The sequence below is a fragment of the Peromyscus maniculatus genome, chromosome 12 (genome assembly GCF_049852395.1).
Source record: "Peromyscus maniculatus bairdii isolate BWxNUB_F1_BW_parent chromosome 12, HU_Pman_BW_mat_3.1, whole genome shotgun sequence".
Lineage (NCBI taxonomy): Eukaryota > Metazoa > Chordata > Mammalia > Rodentia > Cricetidae > Peromyscus > Peromyscus maniculatus.
The window spans coordinates 29,539,996-29,567,868 of NC_134863.1; the positions used below are offsets into that span (position 1 = coordinate 29,539,996).

A 27,873-nucleotide genomic window follows, 5' to 3' on the forward strand; every position below is an offset into this window, starting at 1 on the left:
TATCTGTTACCACAAGTTAAGTATATAGTTGGCCTTGAGGTTAAAGCATAGTATTTTCTCTCTTCAAAAATTAGGGTTGATCATGCTGGTGGTGGGAGCTCATGGACTCTGGCCTGTCAGCTGGAGAACATGCATGGGACCAAATTAAGCCCTCTGAACGTGGGTGACAGTTATGGCTAGATCTGTTTGGGGAGCCCCTGGTAGTGGGACCAGGACTTATTCCAGGTGCATGAAATGGCTTTTTAGAACACATTCCCTAGGGTGGGACACCTTGCTCAGCCTTAACTCAGGGGGGAGGGGCTTGGTCCTGCCTCAACTTAGTATGGCAGACTTGGTTGACTCCCCAAGAAAGGCCTTACCCTCTCTGAGGAGTGGATGGGGGAAGGAGAGGGAACTGGGATTGGAATGTAAAATGAAAACAACCTTTTTTTAAATTATAAAAATAACAAAAAATTAGAATTAAATATTCCTTTATTTCTTTTGTTTCCTCAGGTCTCAACTACATCTACGACCGGCCTCTTCTGTAACCGTCTTCAGAAATCTAAGACTACTCAATGGTGCCTTACATACATCTGTTCTTGGCGAAGCCTCTCCAGTGTTTTGCAGAATGGAGAAGAATGTAACATACCACAGTAGCCCTGCTGATTTTGAGAAAGTAGTTTAGAGACTGAATTCTTTGTCTGGAAGGGACATTAGGGAACACTAGCACATTTGCCCCCACTACCCCTTCCTCCCGCCCCCCCCCCCACTGTTTTGAGATAGGGTCTTACCCTGTTGCTCAAGGTGACCTAGAAGTCACTATATAGGTGGCCCAGGCAGGTTTCAACCGTGCAGCAATCCTCCTGCACTAGTTTCCTGAGTGCCAGTTTCAAGTGTGAGCTACCACACTTGGCAGAACACTAGCTGTATTAAGGACACCAAGGCTCCAGGAGGGGACTTGAATTTTGAAGGCGAGTCAGAATCCAGATTTCCTGGCTCTAGTGCTCTTAACCTTCATCAGTTAGACCCTAAGCTCGAGCTCATAGACAGCCTAATTGAAAATGCTGGTAACATTTGCCTAGCATCTATAAGGCCTGCCCTGGGTGCTTTTTTGTTTGGGTTTTTTTGTTTTTGGAGAGTGTTTCTCTGTGTAGAACTGACTGTCCTGGAACTCACTTTGCAGACCAGGCTGGTTGAACTCATAGAAATCCACCTGCCTGCCTCCCAAGTGCTGGGAAAAAAGGTGTGTGCCACCACTGCCCAGCTGTTTGTTTGTTAAGGCCTATTGGGCCAAGTGTAATTTGTAGGAAATATTCTGGTATGTATACCCATACAAGGGTAATAAAAATATTAGTAATTTTCAGTCAGCAGTTTTCATGTATTTTCCTTTCATTTCCTCAAGTTCAAGAGAAAACAGAATGATCAAAAATAAATTTCTGCTGACATCTAAGATGAATGCATGTCTTTCATACCTAAAAGCAAAAGTCAGGTTTGGAGGCACAGTTCATAATCTACTAGTTCATATTGGACTGGCAATCTCTTTAGGTTAGTTTGCCCTTTTACATAATCCTTGAGAAAGTTCTCATTTAACAGGAGATTATTTACTAAGTATAATCTGTCCTCACATAAATGACTGAGGCGACACTAGCCTTCCACATAGCCTCTTAGATTCCTTGCAGTTGTTTTTGCTCCTTGGTATTTAGAAATCTGCTCCCAATGGAAAACTGAGAAGCACTAAGTAAGTCAGGAACAGTAGCACACACCTGTAACCCCAGCATTCGGGAGGCTGAGGCAGGAGGATTGAATTCCGGGCAGCCTAGGTTACATAGTAAGGCCCTGTCTAAAACCCACCTCTCTCCTGGCCCCCAAAGGAAAGGGAAACAAGAAGCAGGCAAGTGCTGCTTCTGTGTTGAAGGTTCTCTTCCCTCTGAAATCGTCATCCACAACTTACTGGACCAGGAGTGGATCTGACTTAAGTCAAGACAATCAGATATTCTTGTCTGAAAGTGTGGAGTTGGGACATCAGAAGTCAGCCAAGTCTCTTGATGTGGCTGGATGTTTAATTTTAGAGCTCTGATGGGGCCAGATTCTGATGTACTGTCCAAGAAACAGGTCCATTTTTACATGGCTGCTATCAGAACAAGTCACCAAAGATAAAAGCAGTGGACTAGTAAGAAGTTGACAAGACATTGAAATCAAACCCAACAAAAGCGGGGGACGGGGGGAGCTGCTGCATTTAAGACTCAATGATTATTAGAGTAATAAAATGAGACCTCAAAAAAGAATTAGTGAGAAAAAAGGAACACTCTATGGGGCAACTTGACAAGTAAATTATATTAAATTATTGACTACTACATTTGATAAATGTTTTTTAGAGCTGTACTTTGATTTTATTACTCATTTTTTAGGTTAAAAGCAAAATTGTTTTTAAAAGCAAATCTTTAGTTTTATGATTTTTTTTAGTTTAAAGATTCTGCCTATGTGATTGTAAATAAAACAATGAATAAAATGGCTAGTCAATTTGTCATCAATTTATAAGGGGGGTAATTAAAGACATGACTTATGAGAATGGTTCTAGCACACAAGTCACTGTGCCAATCTACTTGTTCTGATTTTTGCTCTGTAGACCAGGCTGGCCTTGAACTCACAGAGATCGACCTGGCTCTGCCTCCCAAGTGCTGGGATCAAAGGTGTGCGTCACCACCACCCAGCGTTTGTTTGTTTTTTTATCCTTACAGCTATGAATATTTATTATCATATTGGCATTGTGCTAAAATTTTTGTTGGAAAAAATTCCCACACACTCCTCCTCTCGTACATTTATCCACATAAAAGGCTTTTGTAGCCCCCAAAGTGTTTCTCCCGGCCAGCCAGGAAACAATTACTTTTGGAGTAGGCATACAGTTCCCCCAGGGTAATGGCTCAGTCCTGTAACTCTGACCGACTAGCTGACCAACTGAGGTTCAAGTTCCTCTGTGTGATGAATTTGCTTGATGAGCAAATCTCAGGAAGCAGGGAAACACACTTAACTGGTTTGCCATAAAAGACATTCCAATGAAAACGTGCACTGGGTGAAGCACAGGAAGTGTGTGGAGATTCTGTACCATGCCTACTGCTCCGCCTCTGGAAACCAGCAGCTCTCCAGCATGTCCAGTTGATTGTCACGGAAGCCTCATATGCAGTGATCACATCTCTGGCACTAGGCGAGCAGCTCACTTCTCAGCTCATCTCCCTAACCAGAGGCTGTGAGTTGGGACTGAAAATGCCTGTTCTCTACTCTGCTAGGAACTTTTACCTGACCAGTCCTCATCTCCAAGAGGCCACCGGCCACCACGCAACTGCTCAGCACAAATAAAGATACTATCACTTGTGGGTTTCCAGGATTTGGGAAGCTGTATGTCGAGGATGACATGCAAATATAAATGTGACAATATCATCCTCAAATAATTATATTAAATATCTACTTTCAAGTATACACTACTAAGTGAAAAATCTGAGACTCACGTACCCCGGGGCTGAGGCTGTGACTCACTGGCCGAGTGCTTGCCGAGTATGTGCTGGACTCCAGGGTCATAAAACAGTTTTGGTGTAAGTCACACAGCTGCTACACTCCTGGCTGAAACGGAAAGTGGGTGCTTTGTGCCTGGAGGCCTTAGCTTTAGCTACTGCACTACGCTGTTCTTACAGACCTTGCTTAAGAGTGGAACCGACTTCCCACGAGTGAGTACAACTCCCAATTCAAACGCTAGTATTTCTTCCCTCCATCTGATCTACAGGATGTATTCCAAGACCACAGTGGATGCCTGCAGCCGTATACAGCCCAGGGTCCTCGACATGGCAGCAAAGCTCACCTTTTCCCTTAAAGGGCGCACACACTGCAGCCCGTCTTAGCGCATGTGACCTGTGGGCAGCACTACTCATGCACTTGGGAGCCATTATTAAATGCCATTATTTTAACACAAGCACTGCCATCCCACATACTCGATTTGATAACCAAGACTAAGTGACAGACGGAGAGAGAGATACAGAGTGGGGAACGCGAGACAAAGGAATTTGTTCTGTCTCGGGAGGTGTAAGGTGAGAGTTCATCATCCAACCTAGAAAGGCACAAAACTGCCGGGCGTTGGTGGCGCACGCCTTTAATCCCAGCACTTGGGAGGCAGAGGCAGGTGGATCTCTGTGAGTTCGAGGCCAGCCTGGGCTACCAAGTGAGCTCCAAGAAAAGGTGCAAAGCTACACAGGGAAACCCTGTCTCGAAAAACAAAAAAAAAAAAAAAAAAAGAAAGGCACAAAACTTAAAACTTAGGAACCGATTGATCCTGGCATCTTCCAATTAATATTTTCAGACCACAGTTAACTGTACGCAACTAAAACTGAAGAAAGCAAAACCAAAGACCAGAGAAGTGCTGCCCACGTAGTCCAGTCTGTCTCCTCCCCCTGCCCAGAGCTGAAATCAGTAGGACGGCTTCTCTCGGGGAGCCAGCTCCTGGTGTAGGAGCCGAGCCTCTCCTGTACACTACAGCACAGATGCTCTGTCTGTAACGTGGGGAAGGAAATGTGGCGGACTTCGTCCTTAACAATACCCACCTGCTTCCATTGTGCGAAATCACATTCAAACGGCACACGAGTCGCCTTTTATTCTTAATAAACGGAAACCAAGTGCACCGAGGCCCACACTATTGGAAGGGCCCAAAAGATGATTTCACAGGCCATTTCCTTTACCTAGGCCCTTTTCCTAAAGGACTGGAGAGTGAACAGGCAATCCAGAGAACCCAATTTTAGTCTTCTGGGAAGTATTTTACTCGTATAAAATCTAGCAAGATAGAGAAAATGCAAGTACTCAGATGGATCAACGATCAGTACAGCTAAGAAAATGTAAGCCACTTCTTTGGGTTGCTTTTTGGTTCTGTTGTGTTTTTGTGGGCGCACATTTTTGAAGCAGGGTCTCATTCCGTAGCTCAAGCTGGCCTCACGCCATCTTCCTTTCTCAGCCTCCGAAGCAGTTGGGATTACAGTGTGTAGCAGCCAGCTGTGACTGCTTAATTCTTGATGTAAAGAGAGAAAAGGCAAGGGGCAGTCACTGCTACCACAGGTGACAAGGAGTGGCCCGGCCTTGGCATTCCTAGACTGTACACAGACCCCTCCTCCTCAGTCCTGGTTGTGTTTATCTGGTGAAGAAGGGTTCCTAGGAAGGTTCATCAGCTCCTCGATTCTCTGAACATCTTCCTCAGGGCGAACCTTCTCTAGACCACTTTCTATCTCCTCAGGGAGGAGCTCGGTGACTTGCAGTTTTCTTTTCCTACAATCAAAGCATAAACACGTATCAAGCTCTGCTCCGGCACTTGTCCTTAGAGACGTCAAACGAAAGGGCAACATCTGTCACTGCCTCCCTGCGTTGCTATGACGACTTAGGAGCTGCACTCGTACCGCAAAGCCTTCCTCCTCTCTCCCGCCCTGCTCCACTTTCAGCCTAACCACGATTTCCACAGCACCGAAACGGACACGCTGCGCCCTGCACTTCTCCCCAGTGAGGAGTGGGGGCACACGCACCCTGCGCTGACTGGGCCATCCTCCTCCCCTTCGGACGCGGGCTGTGAGCCCGCCACTCTGCTCTCCCCAGATCTCGTCTCCCCTCATCAAGACTGCGCACTGATGGTCTAGGTGACGTCAAATAGGCAACCACAGAAAACAGCCCCTGGGTCATATGTGGGCTGTGCTAGGAAGTCAGAGCAGCAGTCTTTCCACAGTCCTTACCACTCTTCCAGTTTCTGCTCACGGGAAGCCTTTTGGTCCTTCTGTCTCCTCTCCTGAACGGTCTCATCACAGTACTTCTGAAGTGCCATCAGCAGGCCTCCCATAGGCGTGCTAAGAGGAAAACAGAATTCAAGGAGAAAGTCATTAGCCGCCGACACACAAGTATCCCTGCTCATCAACAGCAGAGCGCTTGCTCGCTGTCAGATACGGAAGCATCTGACCATTTAAACATCTCTTTCAAACAGATCAAAACACTGTGGTCATTTTCCTCCTAGGCCGAACAACAAAGAAAAACATTCACTGTAGCTTCCTTGACTGGTAGAAAACAGTAATAAATATAGAAATGGGTTCTTTAAAAAAAAATAAAATCACGAATAAGAAATAAACCAAGACAAAGGGGGAAATACATATTTATGACCAGTTCAATTAAGCTGCTCCAAACTGGAGGCTTCTCGGAAAGAAATGACTAGTTCATTCAGGATGGGACAAGACATGGGGTGGGGATGGTTTGCTGGGAGGGAGATGCTACTGGCTTTGAAGGACAGAGCCATCAAAACATCTTCTATTCTAGAGTCTGCTAAGACTGGCAGCTGCTACATCACCAGTTATACATTTAAAGATACAATGCTGGAGAGATGGTGTTGTACTAAGAGGACTTGCTGCTCTTGCAGAGGACCTAGATTTGATTCACACTGCCTGTGACTCTGACTCCAAGGAGCCTGATGCCTTGTTTTGGCCTCTGAGGGAAGTAGGCATGAACTTAATGCACATAAATACATGCAGGCGCTCATATGTACACATAAAATAAAAATAAACGAGTCTTTTAAAAAGTCAAATAAAAAGAAACTTCTTTAGGGGCTGATAAAATGCTCACCATGCATGCATAAAGACTTGAGTTTGTATCCCCAGCACCCAAGCAGGAAGTCAGGTGTGGACTTGCTCCTACGCTGTCTAGCCAATCCGTGAGCCCCAGGTTCGGTGAGTGAGCCCATCTTAAAAAAGTGGATGGGGCTGAGGATGTAGCTTAGTGGTAAAACACTTACTATCATGTGCAAGGCCCTAGGTCTGAACTCCAGTACCACAAAAAAATACAATAATAAGGTGGAAAGTGACTGAGGAAGACATCCAACACTATTTCTGGCCTCCACACCCATGAACACAAATGCACATGTATACAAAAGCACATTATATGCACAAAAGAAACTGATTTAGGTAATTATCATAGGGACAAACAGAATTTTCTTTCCTGTGTCCTCAAGCAAAAAGTTTTGACTTTGATATAAGTCAAATTCTTTCTGGTTGGAACTTTAATAATCTCATTTAAAGATTTATTTTTTAATTTTTGCTAAGCAAAAGAAATCAAAAACTACATCAGCAGAATGGATAATGTCACACACACACACACACACACACACACACACACACACACACACACACACACACACGGAGAGAGGAAATTATGCATCATTAAAAGGGAAACCATTACATGCTACAACATACGTAAGTCTCAAGCATGTCATGCTGGGTGAGCTAAGGCAGTGACAGAAGGACAAAATGCTGTGACTCCCTCATTCAAATACTACATGGTTCCAGTGCGCACGTCAACAGGACAGAAAATGCAAAGTGGAAGGAAGGTTGCCACCAGCTGGGTGGAGTGGGAGGGAGAATTATAGTGTAATAAATACTGAGTTTCGGGTGTAAGACAAAGCCATTTTGGAGGTGCTGAACAACAATATTTATATGCTTAACACTACTAAACTGCACACTTAAAAATGGCTAAAATGGGGGAAAGACAATAGGAGAGGAAGACCATCAAGAACAAAGTATTATGAAAATGTCATGTGTCACTATACACTAACTTTAAAAGTTAGTAAAACGGTCAATTGATAAATGTTACTGATATAACCACAGCGAAAAATGCTTTTGCTGGGATGACCACCCAGCAGTTGACAGAGGGGTTACTAACTGCATACAGCCTGGGCTCTAGCGCCAGTGCTGCACAAAACCAGGAAAACCGAAAGCCCTGTGCTGCGGAGGTAGAGGAGGCAGGAGGAGAAGTTCTCTGTCAATCTTGGCTACATGAGCGTCTTAAGGCTAGCCTGAGCTGGTGACCCTACCTTGAAAACTGTTTTTCCCACTAGCTTCAACAATTTTCCCTTCAAACCAAACTGATATAGTAACACTACAAAAAAACAAAAACAAAAACAAAAAAACAACAACAAAAACAATGTTAGCAGTGGGTTTTGACAAACCAAAATTATTAAACTGAAAAAAAAAATTGCAAAATAAAATGTAAATCTAGCCAGGCATGGTGACTCATGCCTATAACCTCAGCATTCAGAAAGTAGAAGATGATACAAGGTCAAGGCTAGCCTCGCCTTCAGAGCATCACAAACCTGTCACCCTTCTGAAAAAGAAAACCATAATCTACAGTGTTACCCAAAACTGAAAAAGTGGGGTGGGGGGGGGCAAGAGAGAGGGTAACTCATTCAGAAGAGTGTCAACTAACGAAAAGAGAAGGGTGGCCAGAACTTCCTTCCTGTAACCAAGGAGCAGATGTGAACAGATTGTCAAACCCACTATGGGAAAGACAGTGGGAAAGGACGGCAGGACGGTCACATGGTCTCACTCCACCTATCACCAGGAAAGAACTGCCATGGGGGACTGACTAGAGAGCAGTGTAACCGTGTGACAGGGTGAGGCCGGAAGATTCCCCAATCTGCTGCCTTATAATCCCTCCACTGCTGGAACATGGTCCAAGAATGGAGTCATGTAAGTGAGCACTTGTGAGAAAACTAAATAAATAAGTAAATAGATAGATAAATAGATAAACAAACAAACAAACAAATAAAGACAAAAGTCATGTGACCCCAGTTTCTTCAAAACACAAAACTATTCTTGAACTGTGTCTTCGTGCTCCTCCCAGGTACAGCAGGTAGGATTGAGTTTACTTTAGATTACTCACTATTGCACGCCACTATTATTCAACTGCCTCTCTGGAAAACCATGTTTTTGACACGTGTGGCTTGTCCTTGTGACTGCACACTTTACTCATGTGATTCCTCTTAACCCTCAGACTATAAATTGCTGATACTCTGAATAAAGTTAGCTATTGCATGAGACTTTAGTCTGCCTCATTTTTAGGCGCCATTCTCCCCAAGTCCCACCACCTCTAGAGTGGTAAACGCTCCACTGTAACCATGAAGAGACAGTACACCTGCGATTTTACCGTGCTGCATGGAAACATGGATTTTGGGGATTTGAATTAATCAGAAAAGAGATTATCTGGGTGAGCCCTTTAAAAGCTGTTTCCTCTGGCTGCACAGAAGCAGAAGACCCAAAGTGTGAGGAGAAGTATTGCTATTCTAAACATGGATGCGCTTATGAGAAAGATGTGGGTAGTCTCTAGGAACAGAAAGGGAGTGTCCGGCTTCCAGTGAGGAAATACACACAGACCTATACAGTTTGACTCAGACCTATACAGTACATACCAGAGAGTGGTATAGTATATCACGTAATAGTTTTAGTTTTGTTGTTTATTTTGGGTTTGGTTTACTGCTTTTTTTTTTTTTTTGAGACAAGTGCTCATGTAGCCCAAGCTGGCTATGTAGCCAAGGATGACCTTGAACTCCAGTCTTTATATCCTTAGTGCTGGAACTACAGGTGTGTGCCACCATACAAAGCCCTCCTTTTACTTTTTGGAGGCATACTGACTCCACAGTGCCTGCAATTTTATCTGTACCACCTTACACTCCCGCCAACAGCATGTGGTTCCTTTCACCTCTATCCTTGCCAACAGACTAAAACTAACATATCAAATATTTAAAGTTAACATTATTGTAACGGGTATGTAATATGCCTCTTGATGTGATCTATACAAGGGCACAATTGTACTTACATAGCATCCCTGACAAAAACATTTAACCAAATCTAAACCAAGAATAATCAAAGCAAACTGAGACCCACTCTGGGTACTGCTGTGCTGGCTGGAGGGCTGTGAATACAGGCTTTCTTTCACAGATGAGCTGGACCACGTGTACCGTGGCACCTGTACTACGCGTTCACCCTAGCAGATGCATGCTGACACATCCAGGGGCAAGGTTTTATGAGGTCTCAAATGGTTTAACCAAAAAAAGGAAAGAAAGGAAGAATTAATGTATCTCATACATATACAGGAATATAAATAAAAAACATGGCAAATGTCAGCAATTGGTGAATCCAAGTAAAAGTCACATGAGGTCTTTGAGTTTTGTTGATTATGCATGCTGGGTAAATGCTCCGTCACTGAACTACATTCCCAGTCCTGATATGGGTCTTTACATAAGGTCTTTTTTTTTTCCCCCTGGGTTTTTCGAGACAGGGTTTTCTGTGTAGCCCTGGCTGTCTGGAACTTGCTGTATAGACCAGGCTGGCCTTGAACTCACAGAGATCCGCCTGCCTCTACCTCCTGAGTGCTGGGATTAAAGGTGTGCGCCACTGTGCCAGGCTTCGTAAGGTCTTAATATACTCATTAACCCAGCTTTTCTGTAGGTTTGAAAGTGTTCAAATTTTTAGCATTTTAGTTAGGGAAGAAAACTTCCAAATAAAATACGTATTCAGTTAAACAAAACAAATATAATTTTACAATATTACAAAACACACATCCTACACGAAAAATTTTCTGGTCATTTTTCTTGCTCCTTATGAATGTTTTTGTTCAAATTACAAGTAATTTCAGGTATTGGTGATATCGAAACATTTTACCCAGTGGAAAAGGAATTTTGAATATACTTCCTATTTAACTCTACTAAGCTGTTCTTTACTATTTTAATTATACACTAATAACTATAAATAAAACAAGTGGACAGTCAGAGCTGGGGATATGGCTCAGTGATAAAGAACATATTTTGTTCTTATAGAGGACCTGAGTTTTATTCCTAGCACCCATATCAGGCAGCTTACGACTGCCTGGAACTCCAGCTCCAAAGGATCCAGCATTCCTTGGGCACATACACAGACACACACATGGACACATAAATAATAAAAATACACATTTGCAATTTTTAAAAGCAGAGCATTTACTAGTATCTGGGTTCAATCTTCTCATACCCCCCAAATAAGGAACTGAACATCACATCATTATCAATACAGGACATACGTCCTTTAATGTCTCTGAGAACTAAATCTGTTCTTTATTTAGACCAAACCATGTTAACACTTACCCCAACAAAGCTCCAATTAGACCACCAGCCACCAGGCCTCGCATACCTAAGTTTACTCTGAAAAGACCTCCTGTGACAGCTATGTAAAAGAGGGGAAAAGGCAACATTAAATCATCTTTAAATGCTAGACTTCTATTCTTTTACAGTAAGAACAAAGACCTCTAAGTGAGCTTTCTGAACCCATCATGAACAGTGTAGTGACAGCCATGAAGGTAACTTTCTGTTCACTCCAGTCAAAAGAAGAAAATACTTTGTAAATATTTTAACATTTTAAATATCCTCAGCCTTACTGGGCAGTGGTAGCACATGGGAGGCAGAGGCAGGCAGATCTCTGAGTTTGAAGCCAGCCTGGTTTTCGGAGCAAGTTCTAGGACAGCCAGGGCTACACAGAGAAACCCTGTCTCAAAAATCAAAAACAAAAAACAAAACAAAACATAAAACCCCTCAGTCTCTCCTATGGCTCTCATACCATTCTACTTCATCTTTTTGCCCATTTCCTCTTCAACGTCGCCAGTTCATTTCACCTTCTCTCACATCTTTAGCCTCTTTCACATCTTTGAGGCAACTTTGTCCAAAATTAAGAGACAACAGCAACAACAACCCCTTCACTAGCCCCAGATTATTAGGCCTTCTCCCAGCCTCACCCATCTGTCTGCCTGCTATACTGTGCACTCAGGCGGACCTGCAGAGCAGCAGTTGGCATACAGTGCCCCCTGGTGATGAGACACAAGGGGTGCACCTCTTTCCACTAGAACTCCATTTCCTTTCTAAAAACATGTAACCCAGGATGTCTTCAAACGCTGTACGGGGCTGAGAATGACCTTGAACTTCTGGCCTCTACTTTCTGAGCGCGGACATTACAGCCTGCACTACACCTGGAGTCTATGGTGCTGAGGCACGAACTCAGGGCTGCATGCATGCTAAGCAAGCACTCGACCAGCTGTGCTGAATACATTCCAGCTAGGCCCCTTCACTCCGCACTTTACAACTAATGCCATCTTAGGTGCTAAACACTTGTAGGTGTTTAATCTGTTAATGTTTCTATTTAACTATTATATATTCATTTAACATTTTTTCTAAATTAACAAGAACAAAAACCACTTTTAATCTCATTACTCAGAAATAATACACAGTCTTCCAAACAATATATATATATATTTGGTTTTTCAAGACAGGGTTTCTCTGTGTAGCTTTGTGCCTTTCCTGGAACTCACTTGGTAGCCTAGGCTGGCCTCGAACTCACAGAGATCCACTTGGCTCTGCCTCCCGAGTGATGGGATTAAACGCGTGTGCCACCAACGCCCGGCTTCAAACAAAATATTTTTAAGAAACAAAATGAAGCTGTTATATATATTAAACTTTTAATTTTCTCTGAATATATTATTAAATTCCATTATCATTAAATTTTCAGTTTTCAATATTAAAGTTTCCCACAAGATTCTATTGCATGGACATACCACAAATTTTTATCTTAACACCAGTTTTCTATTTGTAAATATTTTAAATAAAGGCACTCCTGCACATGAATCTTTATCCATTTGATGGCTTCTTTAAGATGAACTCACAAAAATGAAATTTTGGGACGGGGGTATGAACATCTTTACTTTAAAGATAACTTTTATTTCAGAATGTGAGTTTGGGAAGGGTATGTATGGGCAGTACACCTGCTGTTAACTGCTGAGTCATCTCCAGGATCCAGGTGACATGGTTCTTCTAGACTGCCAACTTGACTAGATCTGGAATTAACTAAAACCCCAAAATTGAGGTGCACACCTGTGAGGGATTTTTGCTTAACTGGAAATAGGAAGATCCATTCTAATCCAGATCTTTGCAGTGGGAACACACACCTTTAACCCGGCCCTCACCTTCTGCTAGAGGCCTGTATAAGGACAGGAAGAAGGAAACCTCCTCTTTGCCTGCCTGCCTATGTCTGGCTAGCAAGTCCACTGACACTGGAGCCCACTTCTTTGAGATTCTGGCATATACCGAAGACCAGCTCAGACATCCAGCCTCATAGACTAACAACTATTGGATTCATGGCCCTTCTGTTCATAGGCAGCCATTGTTGGATTGGCTGGACCACAACAAATACCCTTTCTCTATATCTAGAAATATATTTGTTCTATAAGTTGTTACCCTAGAAGACACTGACTAATACACCAGAGTATGTACATTTGAACTTAAATTACTACACTGCTATTCAAAAAGGGTACACAAAGTTACTGCCAATTAAAAGTATGCAATTGTATGCTCCTTTTTTTTTTTTTTTTGAGTAAGGGGCAATGAGGATCTTGTACAGCACAAACTGGCCTGGAACTCACTATGTAGCCCAAGCTGGCCTCAAATTTGTGATCCTTGTGCCTCATTAAAGGTATATAACCACATATGGATCTTCTGCACTCTGAGTTGATGTTCCCCATTTTCATAGGCTTTAAAAATGGCAGCTAACATGGCTGGGTGGTGGTGGCGCACGCCTTTGATCCCAGCACTCGGGAGGCAGAGCCAGGCAGATCTCTGTGAGTTCAAGGCTAGTCTGGGCTACCAAGTGAGTTCCAGGAAAGGTGCAAAGCTACACAGAGAAACCCTGTCTTGAAAAACCAAAAAAATAAAAAATGGCAGCTAACTTAAATTACACTTCTCTAACTAGTAGAAAAAAGTATGTTGCCAGGCGGAAGTGGTGCCTTTAATCCCAGCACTCAGGAGACAGAGCCAGGTGGATCTCTGTAAATTCGAGGTCAGCCTGGTCTATAGAGCGAGATCCAGGACAGGTACCAAAACTACACAGAGAAATCCTATCTCAAAAAAACTACAAAAAAGAAAAAGAAAAAGAAAAAGGTGTGTTATTAGTCACCTGTGTTACTTATGTGAGTTAAGTCATGTTTTTGTTTATCTCCAATCAAGATATCTTTTCTTTCTGATACACAGAGCTTTTACTGAGTACTATCTGAACACCTTATTACTCAGGGATCATTTTACATTTAATGTCTTCTGTAGTATTTTTATGTCGGTCAAAGCTGTTCATAATTTCCTGTAACTTAATTTTTATGTTTTAAAACATATACATAAACAAACATATATGTATATTTACACATCTTCCTACTCAGAAAGCCAATACACATACAGCTATATTTATCCCTAACATTTCATCAATTTGTACTTAAGTGTTTTAATGAATCCTACATTTCATTCTATTAAATACTGTTGCAATTTGATTTCTTTCCACAAATTTAGTAACTGTCAGTCCTCTCTTCATGTATCTAATATATCATCATTAGTTTAGATAGACTGTACACTTAGTCTTTAGATCTGATTCTTTGAATTCTGTTCAACAGGTCTGCAAACAACCCCAGTATTCTATATATTGTAATTTTATGCATGTTTATTTTAGATGGAAAGATCCCCTAATTCTTTAGGTAAATCTTTTGCTAAGCTCATAGAATCTACATTTTAGACAGATATTATTAAGTTCTGTATTAAAACAAAAACAACTATAACTTTTATTTGATTGCTTTTCATTTAAAATTTAAGATGAGCAGGCCAGTTTGGTTTTCTGGTGTGTAGAGGCAGTGTTTGACAGCTCATCACAGGCTTTCCTATAGCACAGCCCCTCACAAAACCAGGCTGTCTGGAACCCCTGGCCATAGGACTGTTTACTTCACACCAAGAAGGCTGGGACGGCACCTACATCTGAACGCGGTGTGCACCAGACAGACTTCCAGGCTTCTGTGCTAAGGCCCATGGTCCTTATGAGCTTGTGCAAAGCAGAGGAGCGCATCAGCAGGGCCTGCGGTGGCTCCACGTGTGCTAAGTGTGTCCCCGACGTGTGCTAAGTGTGTCCCGACAGGGTCATGCAGGATCTCCTTACTGAGGAGCACAAACTTTGCTCTTTTTTCCCTTTTGGTTTTTCAAGACAGAGTTTCTCTGTGTAACCTTGGCTGTCCTAGAACGCACAGAGATCTGCATGCGTCTTCCTCAAAAGTGCTGAGATTAAAAATGGAGTCTTTTTAAGTCATAAAAGTCAAGGCTTGGTTAAAAAACAAAACAAACCAAGCCAGTTTAAGTATGAACTGCACAGGAGTGAATCTCTGTGGTTACTTTTCTTGGAGTTTGCTGAACTTCTCAGATGGACAGACTGACATGTTCAAATTTGGAAAGCTAGTGTTTCTTTCCCAGATACTTTCCCTGCCTCCTCTCTCTTTCCTCTCTATCTGGTATTTCCATCACACGCTAGTGCACTCAATGTATGTTCCTCACTCTTAAAATTCTGTCCTTCCGAAGAAATGATCTCTACTGATCTACTTTCAAGTTCATTCAACTCTGTTCCTTAAAAAATTTTTTGGGCTGGGTAGTGGTGGTGGTGCATGACTTTAATCCCAGCACTCGGGAGGTAGAGGCAGGAGGATCTTTGTGAGTTTGAGGCCATCCTGGACTATAGAGTGAGTTCCAGGACAGCCAGGGCTACACAGAGAAACCATGTCTCAAAAAAAGAAACAACAAAAGCAAAGACAATTTTTTTCATACATACTCTATAGCCCACACTGTACTCAAACTTGAGATACTCCTCCTGTCTTTGACTTCCAGTTGCTGAGATTACAGATGTGAGCCACCATGCCTGGCAATTCCTTCCTCTGCTATCTTAAACCTATGGTTCAGTTCTTCTCCAGTAAAAATTTAAAAGTATTTTTATATGTGTACAAATGCACATTTGTATGGTGATATTTTGTTTGTGCTTTAACAAATAAATCTTGCCTGGAGATCAGAGTGTGGAGCTAGCCACTAGTCAGCCATAGAGTCCAGGCAGTGGGGGCACACACCTTTAATCCCAGTAATTGGGAGGCAGAGGCAGACAGATCTCTGTGAGTTCAAGGCCATCCTGGGCTACACAAGATTGATCCAGTCTAATAAAGAAACAGAGCCAGGCAGTGGTGGCACACACCTTTGATCCCAGCCCTTGGGATCTCACGCCTTTAATCTCAGCACTAGTGAGGTGGAGACAGGAAGTGATATGGCTGGGCGGAGAGAGGAATATAAGGGGGAGGAGACAGGAGCTCAGCTCCTTTTCAGGATGAAGATTCAGTAGAGACCAATTAGGATTTGTGTTACACGTGTGTGTGCGCGCGTGTGTGTGTGTGTGTGTGTGTGTGTGTGTGTGTGTGTGTGTGTGCGCGCGTCCATTTCTGAGCATATGTACTGTGCACAGCATGTATGCAAAGTTCAAAGGACAACTTCAGGCATGGGTCCTCACTCTCCATTTAATTGAGACAAGGGTCTCTTTGTTGTCTTTCCACTCCTTACAGCAGGCTGGCTGGGCCCTAAAGCGTCTAAGGATTTTCTGTATCCCATCTCACAATAGGAGTGTTGGAATTACAGATACTTGTGCTGTGTATCTGGCTCTTACATCAGTTCTGAGGATTTGAACTCAGTCCCTTACACTAACACATAAGTGGTTTACCCACTGAGTCCCATCCCTAGCCATCCAGTGAATTCTTAATCTCCATTACTGTGTTACCAACACCAGCTATTTTGGTTTACTTACTTTAACATCTTCTATCTTTATCATTGCATTTTGATTTGGCATTTTCTGAGTTCTTTTGTCAGCTCTTCCCAACATAGTTTCCTTCTCCCTGTTGGGAATTTCCACCCCACCCCACATTTTCCTGTGTCTTATTGCTATTACTGTTGAATATCAACTTTTTCTCTTTTTGAGACAAAGGCTCATGTGGCTCAGGCTAGCCTCAAACTCTCTACATAGACAGGAATGAGCCTGAGTTTCTGATCTTCCTATCTCCATCTCCCAATGCTGGAATTACGGGCATGTGCTATGACTTCCAGCTCAAAAATGGACTCATAAAGCAATATATTGAACCGTGTCCCTCACATGGCTGAGGTTCTGCATTAGGTAGTGATTTGCCTAGATCAAATCTATGTCTTTTCCCAAAGAACACAGACACTGATATCTGCCTTCCTGGGAAGAGTCAGCCAACAATTCCTCCTAAGTTTTAGTTAAAGCTTCTACCCTTGGCCAACAAACCTGTCTGTGGCTTAGAAAATGCATTTAAACTTCAGTTTACATTATCTTTTCTAGCTTTTACTTTCTGTGTCCACAAGAACTCACATAAACCAAAGAAAAACAACTTGCGAGGGCCCACACACAGATCCCCATTATTGCTCTCTCTATAGGGTGATATTTTATTTGTGCTGAAATGTGATTTTATTTGTATGTTAATAAATAAAAGTGCTTGGGGGTCAGAGCTAATAGCAAGCCATAGCAGAAGTCTGGCAGTGGTAGCACATGCCCTTAATCCCGATCACATGACAGGCGGATCTCTGTGTGTTCAAGGATATAGCCAGAATGGAGACACACGCCTTTAATCTCAATACCAAACATGGAAGACCTGGAGGTCTGTATAGACAGGCAGTGACAAGGAGGTCATGTGGTTGGGTTTACAACCAATGAGAAGACAGAACAGAAAGTCAATAAAAAGACAGACACACAGGAAGTAGGCCTCTTTCTGAGGGGAAGGATGGCAGCAGCAGTGGGTGGTAAGAAGGCAGTTTCAGTTCTTAGCTACTGCTCTCTGGCCTCTGGGGCTTTTAACTCTGCATTTGGCTCTGTGTTTCTTATTTAATAAAAGCATTTAGAATTTCATCCATATCTCTATTTGTTTCTGTTTTTATTTTTTTAACATACAGAGTCTTCACATGCTGCTTGGGTTGGCCTTGAACTCGTGGGCTCAAATGATTCTCCTATCTCGGCCTCTCAAGCAGCTACCTCTGGTTTTATTGTCTCCTCAAGAGCTCCATTGAAATCCAGCCCTGGTTTGCTAGTCTATGGCTCGCCCCAAATGAATCAAAACCTTAGGCTAGCTGTGTTAGAAGTCCATGACTGTAACTGCTTTAAACAAGATATGGAATTTCCTGTGCTCTCTTCCCGAGTGTTCAAAGTGCAGGGATGACAGGCATCTGTCACCATACATGGCTCCTATGCTCTATTTTAATGCTTGTTTTAAATGGTGTGTCACCGCTAGAGGAAAAGAGCTTTAAATAAACCAAACTCTCACCCTGAGAAAATCTGTCCTTCCTCCTTCACATCCCAGTCTCACCCGAGCTGTTTTCCTTCCTTGTGTTTGGAACACCGCCCTGCTTCTGCAGAACATCTCTAGAGCTCTCCTCTCGATGCTCCTGTGAGCCCACCATCCTGCACAGTTTTCTCCTTCCTGTCTGCAGGTGTCAGCTTAAGTGACCTGAAAGGCCTTCAACAACCCTGTCCACGTCAGATCCATGTTCCACCTATTTGCAACTTTCTGTCATAGGAGCTGGGTTTTTGTTTTGTTTTGTTTTTTCCATCCTCATGGGTAAAATCTAATGAAAGCAACGATCTTATCTGCTTTAATAACCTACCGAGGGTCAACTATGAGTTATTTGTAAGCATATTATATATGAATATCAAAAAGGATATAGTGTGAAACCAATCAAAAAAATCCCACAGTTCTGACTCATAAATCCTATATATTTAAGCCATACTTGAAATTAAAATGTGAACAAGAATAAAACATCTTACCTCCAGCAATGACAAAATGGCTCAAAGAATTTTTATTTCGATACACAGTTAGTCCAGTGTTCACTGTGCTGGGAAGAAGGGAGGAAAAAGAAAACATTCATTCAAAGTATATGCCATTCACCTTCCTGACTGCTTGCCTATCATGCACAAAGTCTGGGTTCAACCCCTGTACCACATCAGACTAGGCATCGTAGCTCATGTCTCTAATCCCAGCATTTGGGAACTGGAGGCAGGAGGATCAGAAATCTAAACTCATCCTCAGCTACACATCAAGTTCAAAGCCAGACTGGGCCATATTAGAATCTACCTTAAGAAAACAAAAACAAAACCCAGAAACAACAACAAAAGTCCTGTATTTTAAAGCCTTGTTCTATTCTAGGACCTTCAGTGTGTTCTAGATTAATATGCCTATGGGTTTTTAGGTAAACCTGGTGAAGAATGAAACAATAAAACCAAATTCCTAGAATAAATATTCATTCAGAAACAGCAACTTAGAAAAAAGGGCTCCACAGAATTTTCCTTTCTTCAAAACTTTACTTCCATTCTGGGCATGGTGGCACACTGTAATCCCAGGACGTGCGAGGGTAAGATTTCAAGTTTGAGGGCAGCCTGGGCTACATAGTGAGTTTAAGTTCAGCCTGAGCTACATAACAAGATATCCATCTCAAAAAATGAAAGGAAAAAAGAATCCTTATATCTGTTTTGACCCTAGCTGTAGAGCTCTATCATGGATACAGAACTAATACTGAACCATTTTCCTATGTACATACAAGTTATTAAGAAAAAGGCTTTCTGGGGTCAGTGGCACGGCTGTGTTGAGGGCACCGCTGCCAAGGCCTGACCCATGCTCAGTCCCCAGGACTGACATGGAGAAAGGGGAACTGACTCCTCCAAGTTGTTCTCAGACTGCCACATGCACACTATGGCACAGGTGTTCACACACAGAAATGGACACACACATACATATGAAAGAATTTTTCAAAGAAAAGGCACAATGTAGATGTAACTGTCTTATTAAATAAGAAACATAGAACCAATGCAAAGAAGAAAGCCAAGAGGTCAGAGCTAAGAGCTAAAACCTTTCCCTTCCTCCTGCGGTGGTCCTTCCTCTCCGAACCAGAGCTACTTTCTGTGTGTCTGTCTTTTTATAGTGTTTCTGTTCTGCCTTCTCATTGGTTGTAAACCCAATCACATGACCACCTCATCACGGTCTGTCTGTATAGACCTCCAGATTTTCCATGATTGGTACTGAGATTAAAGGCATGTGTATCCAATGCTGTATCCCTGAACACACAGAGACTTACCTAGCTCTGCCTACCAAGTGCTGGGATTACAAGTGTACGCCACCACTGCCCTGCTTTCCTATGGCTTGCTAATAGCTCTGACCCCCCGGGGAACTTTATTTATTAACATACAAATAACATTTGAATACAAATAAAATATCACCATAGCACTATGAATATTTTCATGTCAGTGTTCAGTTTCATAACACCACTTGTTCAAAGGATGCACTCCTGTGATGGTGGCACACTTCTGTAATTCCAGAGAATCACACGTTTGAAGACAGCCTACACTGCGTTCTAGGTCGGCCTGAGATAGAGCAAGACACTGCCCTCCCCGACAAAAGATAAAGATGCTCTTGCACAGCTGAGAACTTACTTGAATATAGTCACAAACACTGCAGTTCTCCAGCTCCATCGCCAGCCATACCGAATGAAACCCCTCGTGGCAGCTCGGTGTGCATTTTGCTAAAAATAATTTGTTAAAATGCTGTGAGGTTCCAAGATACTTTGACATTTTCGTTATTCTAAAACTGTACTGCAGAAATGACAGCTGCAAGTTACTCAGGTTTACCTAAACAGAAACATAGAAAAAAAATCTCTAGAACTATCATTAAGTACTAACACTTGAGCAAAAGACTCGGGAGTCAGAGAGAAAAGGACTAAGAAGCTGTTGGCTCCCACCTGCTTGAGAGACAGCCCTACCTTCTCACACACTGCCAGCTACATCCCTGACACATGACGGTGAGCACTGGAAGGGACTATCTGGCTGCACTGGCACCTGGTTACCAGAGCTACTTTTAACTCTGAGAAGCGGGTACTGTCACCATCAATGACCATTCACTGACGTCAACTACATGGTTTACATGCTCCAGTATGACTCCATTCACGGCAAGTTCCACAGCACAGTCATGGCTCAGAGTGAGAAGATACTCGTCATCAAAGGGAAGGCCATCTCCATGTTCCAGGAGTGAGATGCCTTCAGTATCACATGAGGCGATGCTGGTAACAAATACACTGTAGAGTCTACTGGTGTATTCACTACTACAGAGAAGGCCAGGGCCCACTTGAAGGGTGGAGCCATACATACTGTTACTCTCTCTGCCCCTTCTGATGATCCCATGCGGTGGTAGATGTGAACCACACAAGTGTAACAACTCACTCAAGGTCATGAGCAGTGCCTCCTGTACCACTGACTGCTTACCCTACCCTCACCCTGGGCCAAGGTCATCCATGACAACTTCAGCATCATGGAAGGACTTCAATCAGTTTCTTCTATTACTGCCTCCCAGATGACCATGGGTAGCTCCTTTGGGAAACTACAGCATGATGGCTGTGGGGCGGCTCTGCAGCTACTGGTGTTGCCATGGTTGTGAGCAAGGTTGTATCAGAGCGCAGGGGAGCTTACTGACATGGCCTTCCAGGTTCCTACCCTCAGTAAGTCCAGCATGCATCTCATCTGCTGCCTGAAGAAAGCGGCCAAGTAAAATGGCATCAAGAAGTTAAATCGTTAAAAATAGATATCAGAAGCCACCCTAGAGGGCACACAGAGCTGTATCAAATGCCAGGTTATCTCCTGCATCTTTAACAGTGATACCGACTCTTCCACCTTAGAGGCTGAGGTCAGTGCCCTCAATGACCACTTTGTCAAGCTCATTTTCTGATATGACAACCAATTCAGCTAGGCAACAGAGTGGTGGATCTGGCCCACCTGGCCTTCAAGGAGTATGAAGCCCCGGGAGTACCTATCCCAGCAAGAACACAAGAGGAAGAAGATGACCCTTGGCTTCTGGGCCCCAACTCATCTCCTAATGCACTGAGCATCTCCCCTCAGTTTCCATCCCAGACCCCCAAAAGAAGTGGAGGGGCTTAGGGAATCCTACTAGTACCCTCAGTAAAGCTCACTGTTGGGCTGGAGAGATGGCTCAGCAATTGAGAACACTTGCCGCTCTTCCAGAGGACCTGGGTTCAGTTCCCAGAACCCACATGGTGGCTCACAACCATCCATAACTCCAGTTCCAGGAGATCCAACACCCTCTTCTGACTTCTGCAGACAGCAGGTATGCCCATGGTACACACGCATGCATGCATGCAGGCAAAACGCTCATACACATTTTAAAAAATAACCCTCACCTAAAAAAGAAAAAAGAAAAGAAAAAAAGAAAGGCTCAAGAAGCTCTAGCTCCAGCCAGGCACAGTGGCATACAGCCTGGTCTACAGAGGGAGTTCCAGGACAGCAGAGCTACATAGGAAGACTCTACCTCAGGAAGAAAAAAAAAAAAGTGCGCAGGGCGGTGGTGGCGCTCTCCTTTAATCCCAGCACTCGGGAAGCAGAGGCAGGCGGATCTCTGTGAGTTCGAGGCCAGCCTGGTCTACAGAGTGAGTTCCAGGACAGCTAGGACTGTTTCACAGGAAACCCTGTCTTGAAAGACAACACAACACAAAACAAAGAAGTGCTAGCTTCAACCAACCAGCCTGTCAGTTGAGCAGCAAACACAGCGACAGTTATAAAACTGAAACAGCAATGCTTCTTACATTCAAGAGAAATGTGTGAAAAGGGGAAAAAATATGCTGAAGAAATGCTCAATTAAAAGCAAGGATTAAAACAACATAGATATGGGAGGGAGAAGGAAAAAATTTTACTGATAATCCTTTATGCAAAAAAAAAAAAAAGCTGCTGGCTCAGCCAAAAGGAGCTAGTCACTAAAGCCTGACAACCCAAGTCTGAGCCATGGGACCCTCAGGAAAAGTGCTCAGCCTAAAGGAGCCAGTCACTAAAGCCTGACAACCCAAGTCTGAGCCGTGGGACCCTCGGGAAAAGCTGGATGCAGTGGCCCGCACTGAACTGAAGCGAGACTACAGCGAGATGGGAGGAAACAGGAGAATCACCTAGAAAGTGGACGGCCTGCTAGCCTAGAGTACACGGAGGAGCAGAAGAAACAAATGTGACCTTGCCTCTTCAAGGTAGAGGTGACTCCCAACACTGTCCTCCCAACAGTCCACACACATACACAGACAAAAACTGAAAACATAATAAAAAACAGTTTACATATTACTTCATTTACATTCTCCCCAGGAAAGTGCTTTACTTCTAACTAGAGCTTCAGTGGGAAGTTTACCACCCCTATCTTTCGGTGGGAAGGAATAACTTTAGAACAGAAGGGCATGCTGTCTGTCTCCACAGCACGTTTTCATCTATTAGCCTATCATACACCAGGTCTGCTATAACATGAGGTAAAATTTGTATTTGTCAGGACGATAAGAAAATACACCTGATGATCCTAACTCCTATATGATCTCGGGCAAGGCAAAATTTCTCTAAGAAGTATCAGTAAGTATCACTACAGGGGCTAGGAGAGCTGGAGAGGTGGCTCAGCTGCTAAGACCACCTGCTGCTCTTACAGAGGACCTCAGTTTGGTTCCCAGCACCCTTGCAGGGCAGCTCACAACTCTATAACTTCAGCTCAGGGGACCTCATGCTTTCCCCTGGCCTCTGCAGGCACCTATACTTACATGGTGCACACACATGCACATGCACCACACACACACACACACACACACACACACACACACACACACACACACAAATTAAAAAATAAAACAAGTCTTTAAAGAAAGTATCAGTATGAACTTATACTTTCAAAAGATAGGTAGCAATACTGACCGAGAGGTGTCTGAATGCACATACAGAGTATGATCTCTCTCTCTCTCTCTCTCTCTCTCTCTCTCTCTCTCTCTCTCTCTCTCTCTCTCTCTCTCTCTCACACACACACACACACACACACACTCTCTCTCTCTCTCTCTCTCTCTCTCTCTCTCTCTCTCTCTCTCTCTCTCTCTCTCTCTCTGGAACTCTGGAACTCTCTCTCTGGAACTCTCTGGAACTCTCTGGAACTCTGTCCAGTCTAAAAGCAGTAATACTCTGGAAGAGTAGAGTACACCAAGGACTCAGGTCTTGGTTTCTAAATACCAATCTTCCAGAAATTCTAGTTCCACCAGATGTGATAGAGCACATCTTAAATCTCAGCACTGGGGAGGCAAAGGCAGGAGGATCTCTGTGAGTTTGAGTCCAGCCTGATCTGTATAGCAAGTTCCAGAACAGCCAGGACTATGTGGGGAGACTTTGTCTAAAACAAAACCAAAACCAACTCTGAGTTGGCTATTCAAGAGCAGGAATAGAAGAGTAAAAGCTGAGCCAGCCAGGAATACTGTGAGCTGAAAGTCAGCCTGGACTACGAAGCAAGACCCTTCTTAAAAATAAAAAATCTCAAGGGCAGGGGAACTACTAAAAGGGTTCCAGTTTTCCCAAATACAAGCCAACTGGAGTATTAAACCAAAGGACAGTAATGGAATATAACTCTACTGAATAAGTAAGAGATTCTGAGTACACACAGATAGAAACAAATTATAAGTAAGAATCATGTGCTTCACACCAACACTCTGGTCAGTGAGTGTTTTTATGTGAGCAGATCACATAAACTACGTGTTCCCAGAAGATGGCCTATGAACTTATAGGTGTCCCAGTTTGTGCAGTCCATTCTGAAACTCACATAATGACAAAATTACCCAACACGATTCTCAGAACAACTCATTATTACTTTTATTATTGTTATTATTTAATTAAATGGACGAGTTAATAAATATAATGGGGTAACTACTGCTACTTAGCACAACACTAACTAATAAATGTAAAAAAAAAATGCTAGAATTAGAAAAAGGCCATTGGACAATCATGACAGTAAAAACCATTTCGAGTAAGAATGAACTGAATTCTAAGAGCACAGGGTAGATGAAAATGGGATATTTACAAACTCTCAAGGTCTCTAATAAGAATCTGTAAAATACTTATTTCTTCACAAGGAAAACAATAGTAATTTCATATTATAGGAACCTGGCTGATCTTATCTTACCCAAGTAACTAAGAGTCAGAGAACAAATAGGATATGCTTCTCATACAAGGTACTGAAATATCAATTCTAGGGCACTCCTGCCAAACATAAGTCTTCTTCCCCTCCTGTCTGTCTGTCTTCATATGTGTGTAAGTGTGCCACACCATTAAGAGGGTCCTTCTCACCATCCTGGGGATCAAGCTCAAAGGTTGTCCAGCTTGGCAGCAAGCATCTTTAGGCTCATAAATCAGATTTTTTTTTTTTTGAGATAGCATTTCTCTGTGTAGCTCTGGCTGTCCTGGAACTTACTCTATAGACCAGGATGGCCTCAAACTCAGAGATCCACCCAAGTGGAGGGATTCTCTTCAGATCGTATAAATCTTTTGCCTTTCATAAATCTGAATTTTATCATGAGAAACTGTGGTGGATTGAAAGAAAACTGACCCCCAAAGGAAGTGGCACTACTAGCAGATGAAGTCTTGTTGGAGTGGGTGTGGTCTTGTTGGAGGAAGTGCGTCACTGTGGAGGTGGGCCTTGAGTTATCATGCTCAAGCCATGCCCACTGTCTCAGACCACTTCCTATTGCCTACATATCAAGATGTAAAACTCTCAGCTCCTTCTCCAGCACCTTATCTGCCTACATGCCACCATGTCCTACTATGATGATAATGGACTGAACCTCTGAATTATAAGCCTACCGATTAAATGTTTTCCTTTGTAAGAGTTGTCATGGTCATGGTGTCTCTTCACAGCAATAGAAACCCTAAGACAGAAACTATCAAGCAAATCTGAACTGAGGGGCATTCTACAAATGGTCTATAATCTTTAAAACTGCCCAAGGGCAAGACTGACAGAGAAACTGTTTAAGATTAATGGATTCTAAAGAGGCATGAGGCAAATTCAATATGTAATCTACCATTAGATGCCAAACTAGAAAAAAAATTATAGTTGAAGAAACATAAAATTCATCTAGGTACTTTAGCATTAGTACCTCCATGGTATTAAGTATAGATCTAATTTCTTCACCCTGACATTCCAACATCCTCCCAACTCAAGACCTAACAAAAATGAAGTATAAAGAGAATAGTTAAACCGGTGTATCCCTATTAGCCCAGCAATACTCACCACAGCATCAAAGCGGTTATGATAAATCTCCGCTTGACTCTGCTCAATGTAGCGCTTTTTAGCATAAATAAAAGCAGGTATCCCTCCATATGCCCAGCCAATGATGCCTGCTGAAATAGCTGCCCTGCAGATATACTCAACATCCTTCGGAATTCTCTGCTGTTCACTGAAACACCAAAAAGAAAATGTTGTTGGGACATTATTCAAAACACTGCGCTCAGAATTATCCCAAATGCTTATACTACACTTTTTGCTATGGGAAGAACTGATTAAATCCTTTGATGCATTAAACAGTGCAGCTATATAAGAGCAGCACAAGCTGGGTGTAAGAATGGACACTTGTAATTACAGCATTCAGGAGGCTGAGTGCTGTGGGATGGTCTTTCTGTATGCTGTGAATATGTGTTGCTATGATTGATTAATAAAGAAGCTGCTCTGGCCTATGGCAAGTCAGGTTATAGCCAGGCAGGAAATCGAAGAGAGAGACAAGAAGAAGAAAGGCAGGGGAGACACCAGCCTGCAGCCCAAGGAGCGACATGCCAGCACACCAGTAAAGCCATGGGACACATGGCAAAACATAGATTAATAGAAATGGGTTAATTTAAGATATAAGAGCTAGCTGGCAAGAGGCCTGCCATAGGCCATACAGTTTGTAAGTAATATTAAGCCTCTGACTGATTATTTTATAAGCAGCTGTGGTACTGCAGGGCCTGGCAGGACCAGAGAAAACTTTTGACTACAGCTGAGGTAGGGGGAACCATGAGTTTGAAGCCAGCTTTTGCTACATAATGAAGCCCTGCTCCAAAACAAAACAAACAAAATAACAATACATATATGTCTTAAACAAAAGCAATCTATGCTATCAGAAAACTAGAATAGTAATTATTCTTGGGAAGAGAGGCACAAGGGGAAGCTCCTGGGATTCCGGTAACTGTTTCTGGTGTTGCTTGCATAGATATGCTCATCTATGAAAACTCATTAATAAGTACACTCAGGTATGCTTTTCTAAGTACACAACACAACCCAAGAAACAAAGGAAAACCTTTGAGTTGGATATAGATGAATACATCATGGTTGAAAGCATAAAAATTGCATTAGATTATTTTTCAAGTTTCTTTTAGTGCCAGTATTCTGCAATTTATAATACTGGCCAAAATGACCATCCTCTGTGGGTCATGGTAGTGCATGCCTGTAATCCCAGCAACTGAGAGGTGGAAGCAGAAGTGTTATCATGATCTACACAGGTAGACTCTGCCTCAAAAAATAAAATAATAAATCTCTTGTTAGTGTGGACTTCTAAATATAGTTCCCAGTGATTACTACATGACAGTTACCGGATTGGTCCAATCTTTCTAATATATAAAATTAGGGTCCGATACTGTTTTAAGAGCGTGACTTGGAGTCGGACTCAAAACCACCAGCGTGTCAACCACCCACGGAAGGACACTACACGAGCAGGGCAGAGACAACTTTGAGCGTCACTCGGACCCCAGGCTGGGGCTCACGCCGGGTGGCGGCGACCCCCGAGGAACCCTCCCCACACCCCCGAGGCATGTTTACTCTTTGACAAACAGCTGCCGGAGGCGGTCCCATCCGGATTCCGGGGAACCGGGTTCCGAGACATAGGGCTGCAGCTCCCGATCCTCCACAAAGCCCTGGGAATCCGCAGCCACAGCACCGGCAGCCAAGACTCGGGGCAGAGGACCCCAGGCCCGGCAAAGGAGGCTGCGGGGCGCGGGCGGCGGCGCCTCCATGGCGCCCTCCCACCCGCGGACAGATCCCCCTGCCCCCGGGGCCGGCGAGCACCGTGGGAGAGGGTGACCTGAAGAGCGGAGCGGAGCCGGGGGAATATATTGGGGACACTTGAACCTCACATCCGGTCCCGGGCCGGCTTCACTTCAGCAGGCACAGAGACACACGAGACCGGAAGTCCCGCCCCTCGCGGCCGGGCGGGGCGACAGCGGAACCCTGGCTGAAAGCCCTTCCGCTCAGGGTGGGGTGGGGGACGGTGGTGCCCCGGAAGTGAGGTGGCGGCGGTTTATCTTTTCAGTGAGGTCCTCAGTGGTTTGTGCCCGGTTAGCTCGG

General features: G+C 43.4%; 2 protein-coding genes across 3 annotated transcripts in view; one reads left to right on the forward strand and one right to left on the reverse strand.

The window, feature by feature from the left end:
* Window positions 1-2,494, forward strand: part of Cd80 (CD80 molecule) — a 40,446-nt gene extending 37,952 nt beyond the window's left edge. For both annotated transcript variants that reach the window (XM_076548851.1, XM_006975742.4), the window contains exon 6: window positions 493-2,494. The gene's annotated coding sequence lies outside the window, so the exon portion shown is untranslated. The remainder of the gene's footprint in view (window positions 1-492) is intronic.
* A 2,090-nt stretch (window positions 2,495-4,584) lies between these two features.
* Timmdc1 (translocase of inner mitochondrial membrane domain containing 1) lies at window positions 4,585-27,722 on the reverse strand. Its single transcript, XM_006975743.4, has 7 exons — window positions 27,349-27,722; window positions 25,789-25,954; window positions 20,154-20,242; window positions 18,495-18,562; window positions 10,934-11,012; window positions 5,733-5,843; window positions 4,585-5,277 (listed from the first exon to the last, which is right to left on the reverse strand). The coding sequence occupies exons 1-7, from the start codon at window positions 27,540-27,542 to the stop codon at window positions 5,127-5,129; spliced, it is 858 nt and encodes a 285-aa protein (XP_006975805.1). The 5' UTR covers window positions 27,543-27,722; the 3' UTR covers window positions 4,585-5,126.
* Between the last annotated feature and the right edge of the window lie 151 nt (window positions 27,723-27,873).

Excerpts from the sequence above, each read along its gene's own strand:
- Timmdc1 (XM_006975743.4), bottom strand. The coding sequence starts at position 27,542 with ATGGAGGCGCCGCCGCCCGCGCCCCGCAGCCTCCTTTGCCGGGCCTGG. Across the intron at positions 5,844-10,933 it reads CTAATTGGAGCTTTGTTGGG|CACGCCTATGGGAGGCCTGC; the intron begins GTAAGTGTTAAC and ends TTTTCCTCTTAG. Across the intron at positions 5,278-5,732 it reads GAGCAGAAACTGGAAGAGTG|GAAAAGAAAACTGCAAGTCA; the intron begins GTAAGGACTGTG and ends CTTTGATTGTAG.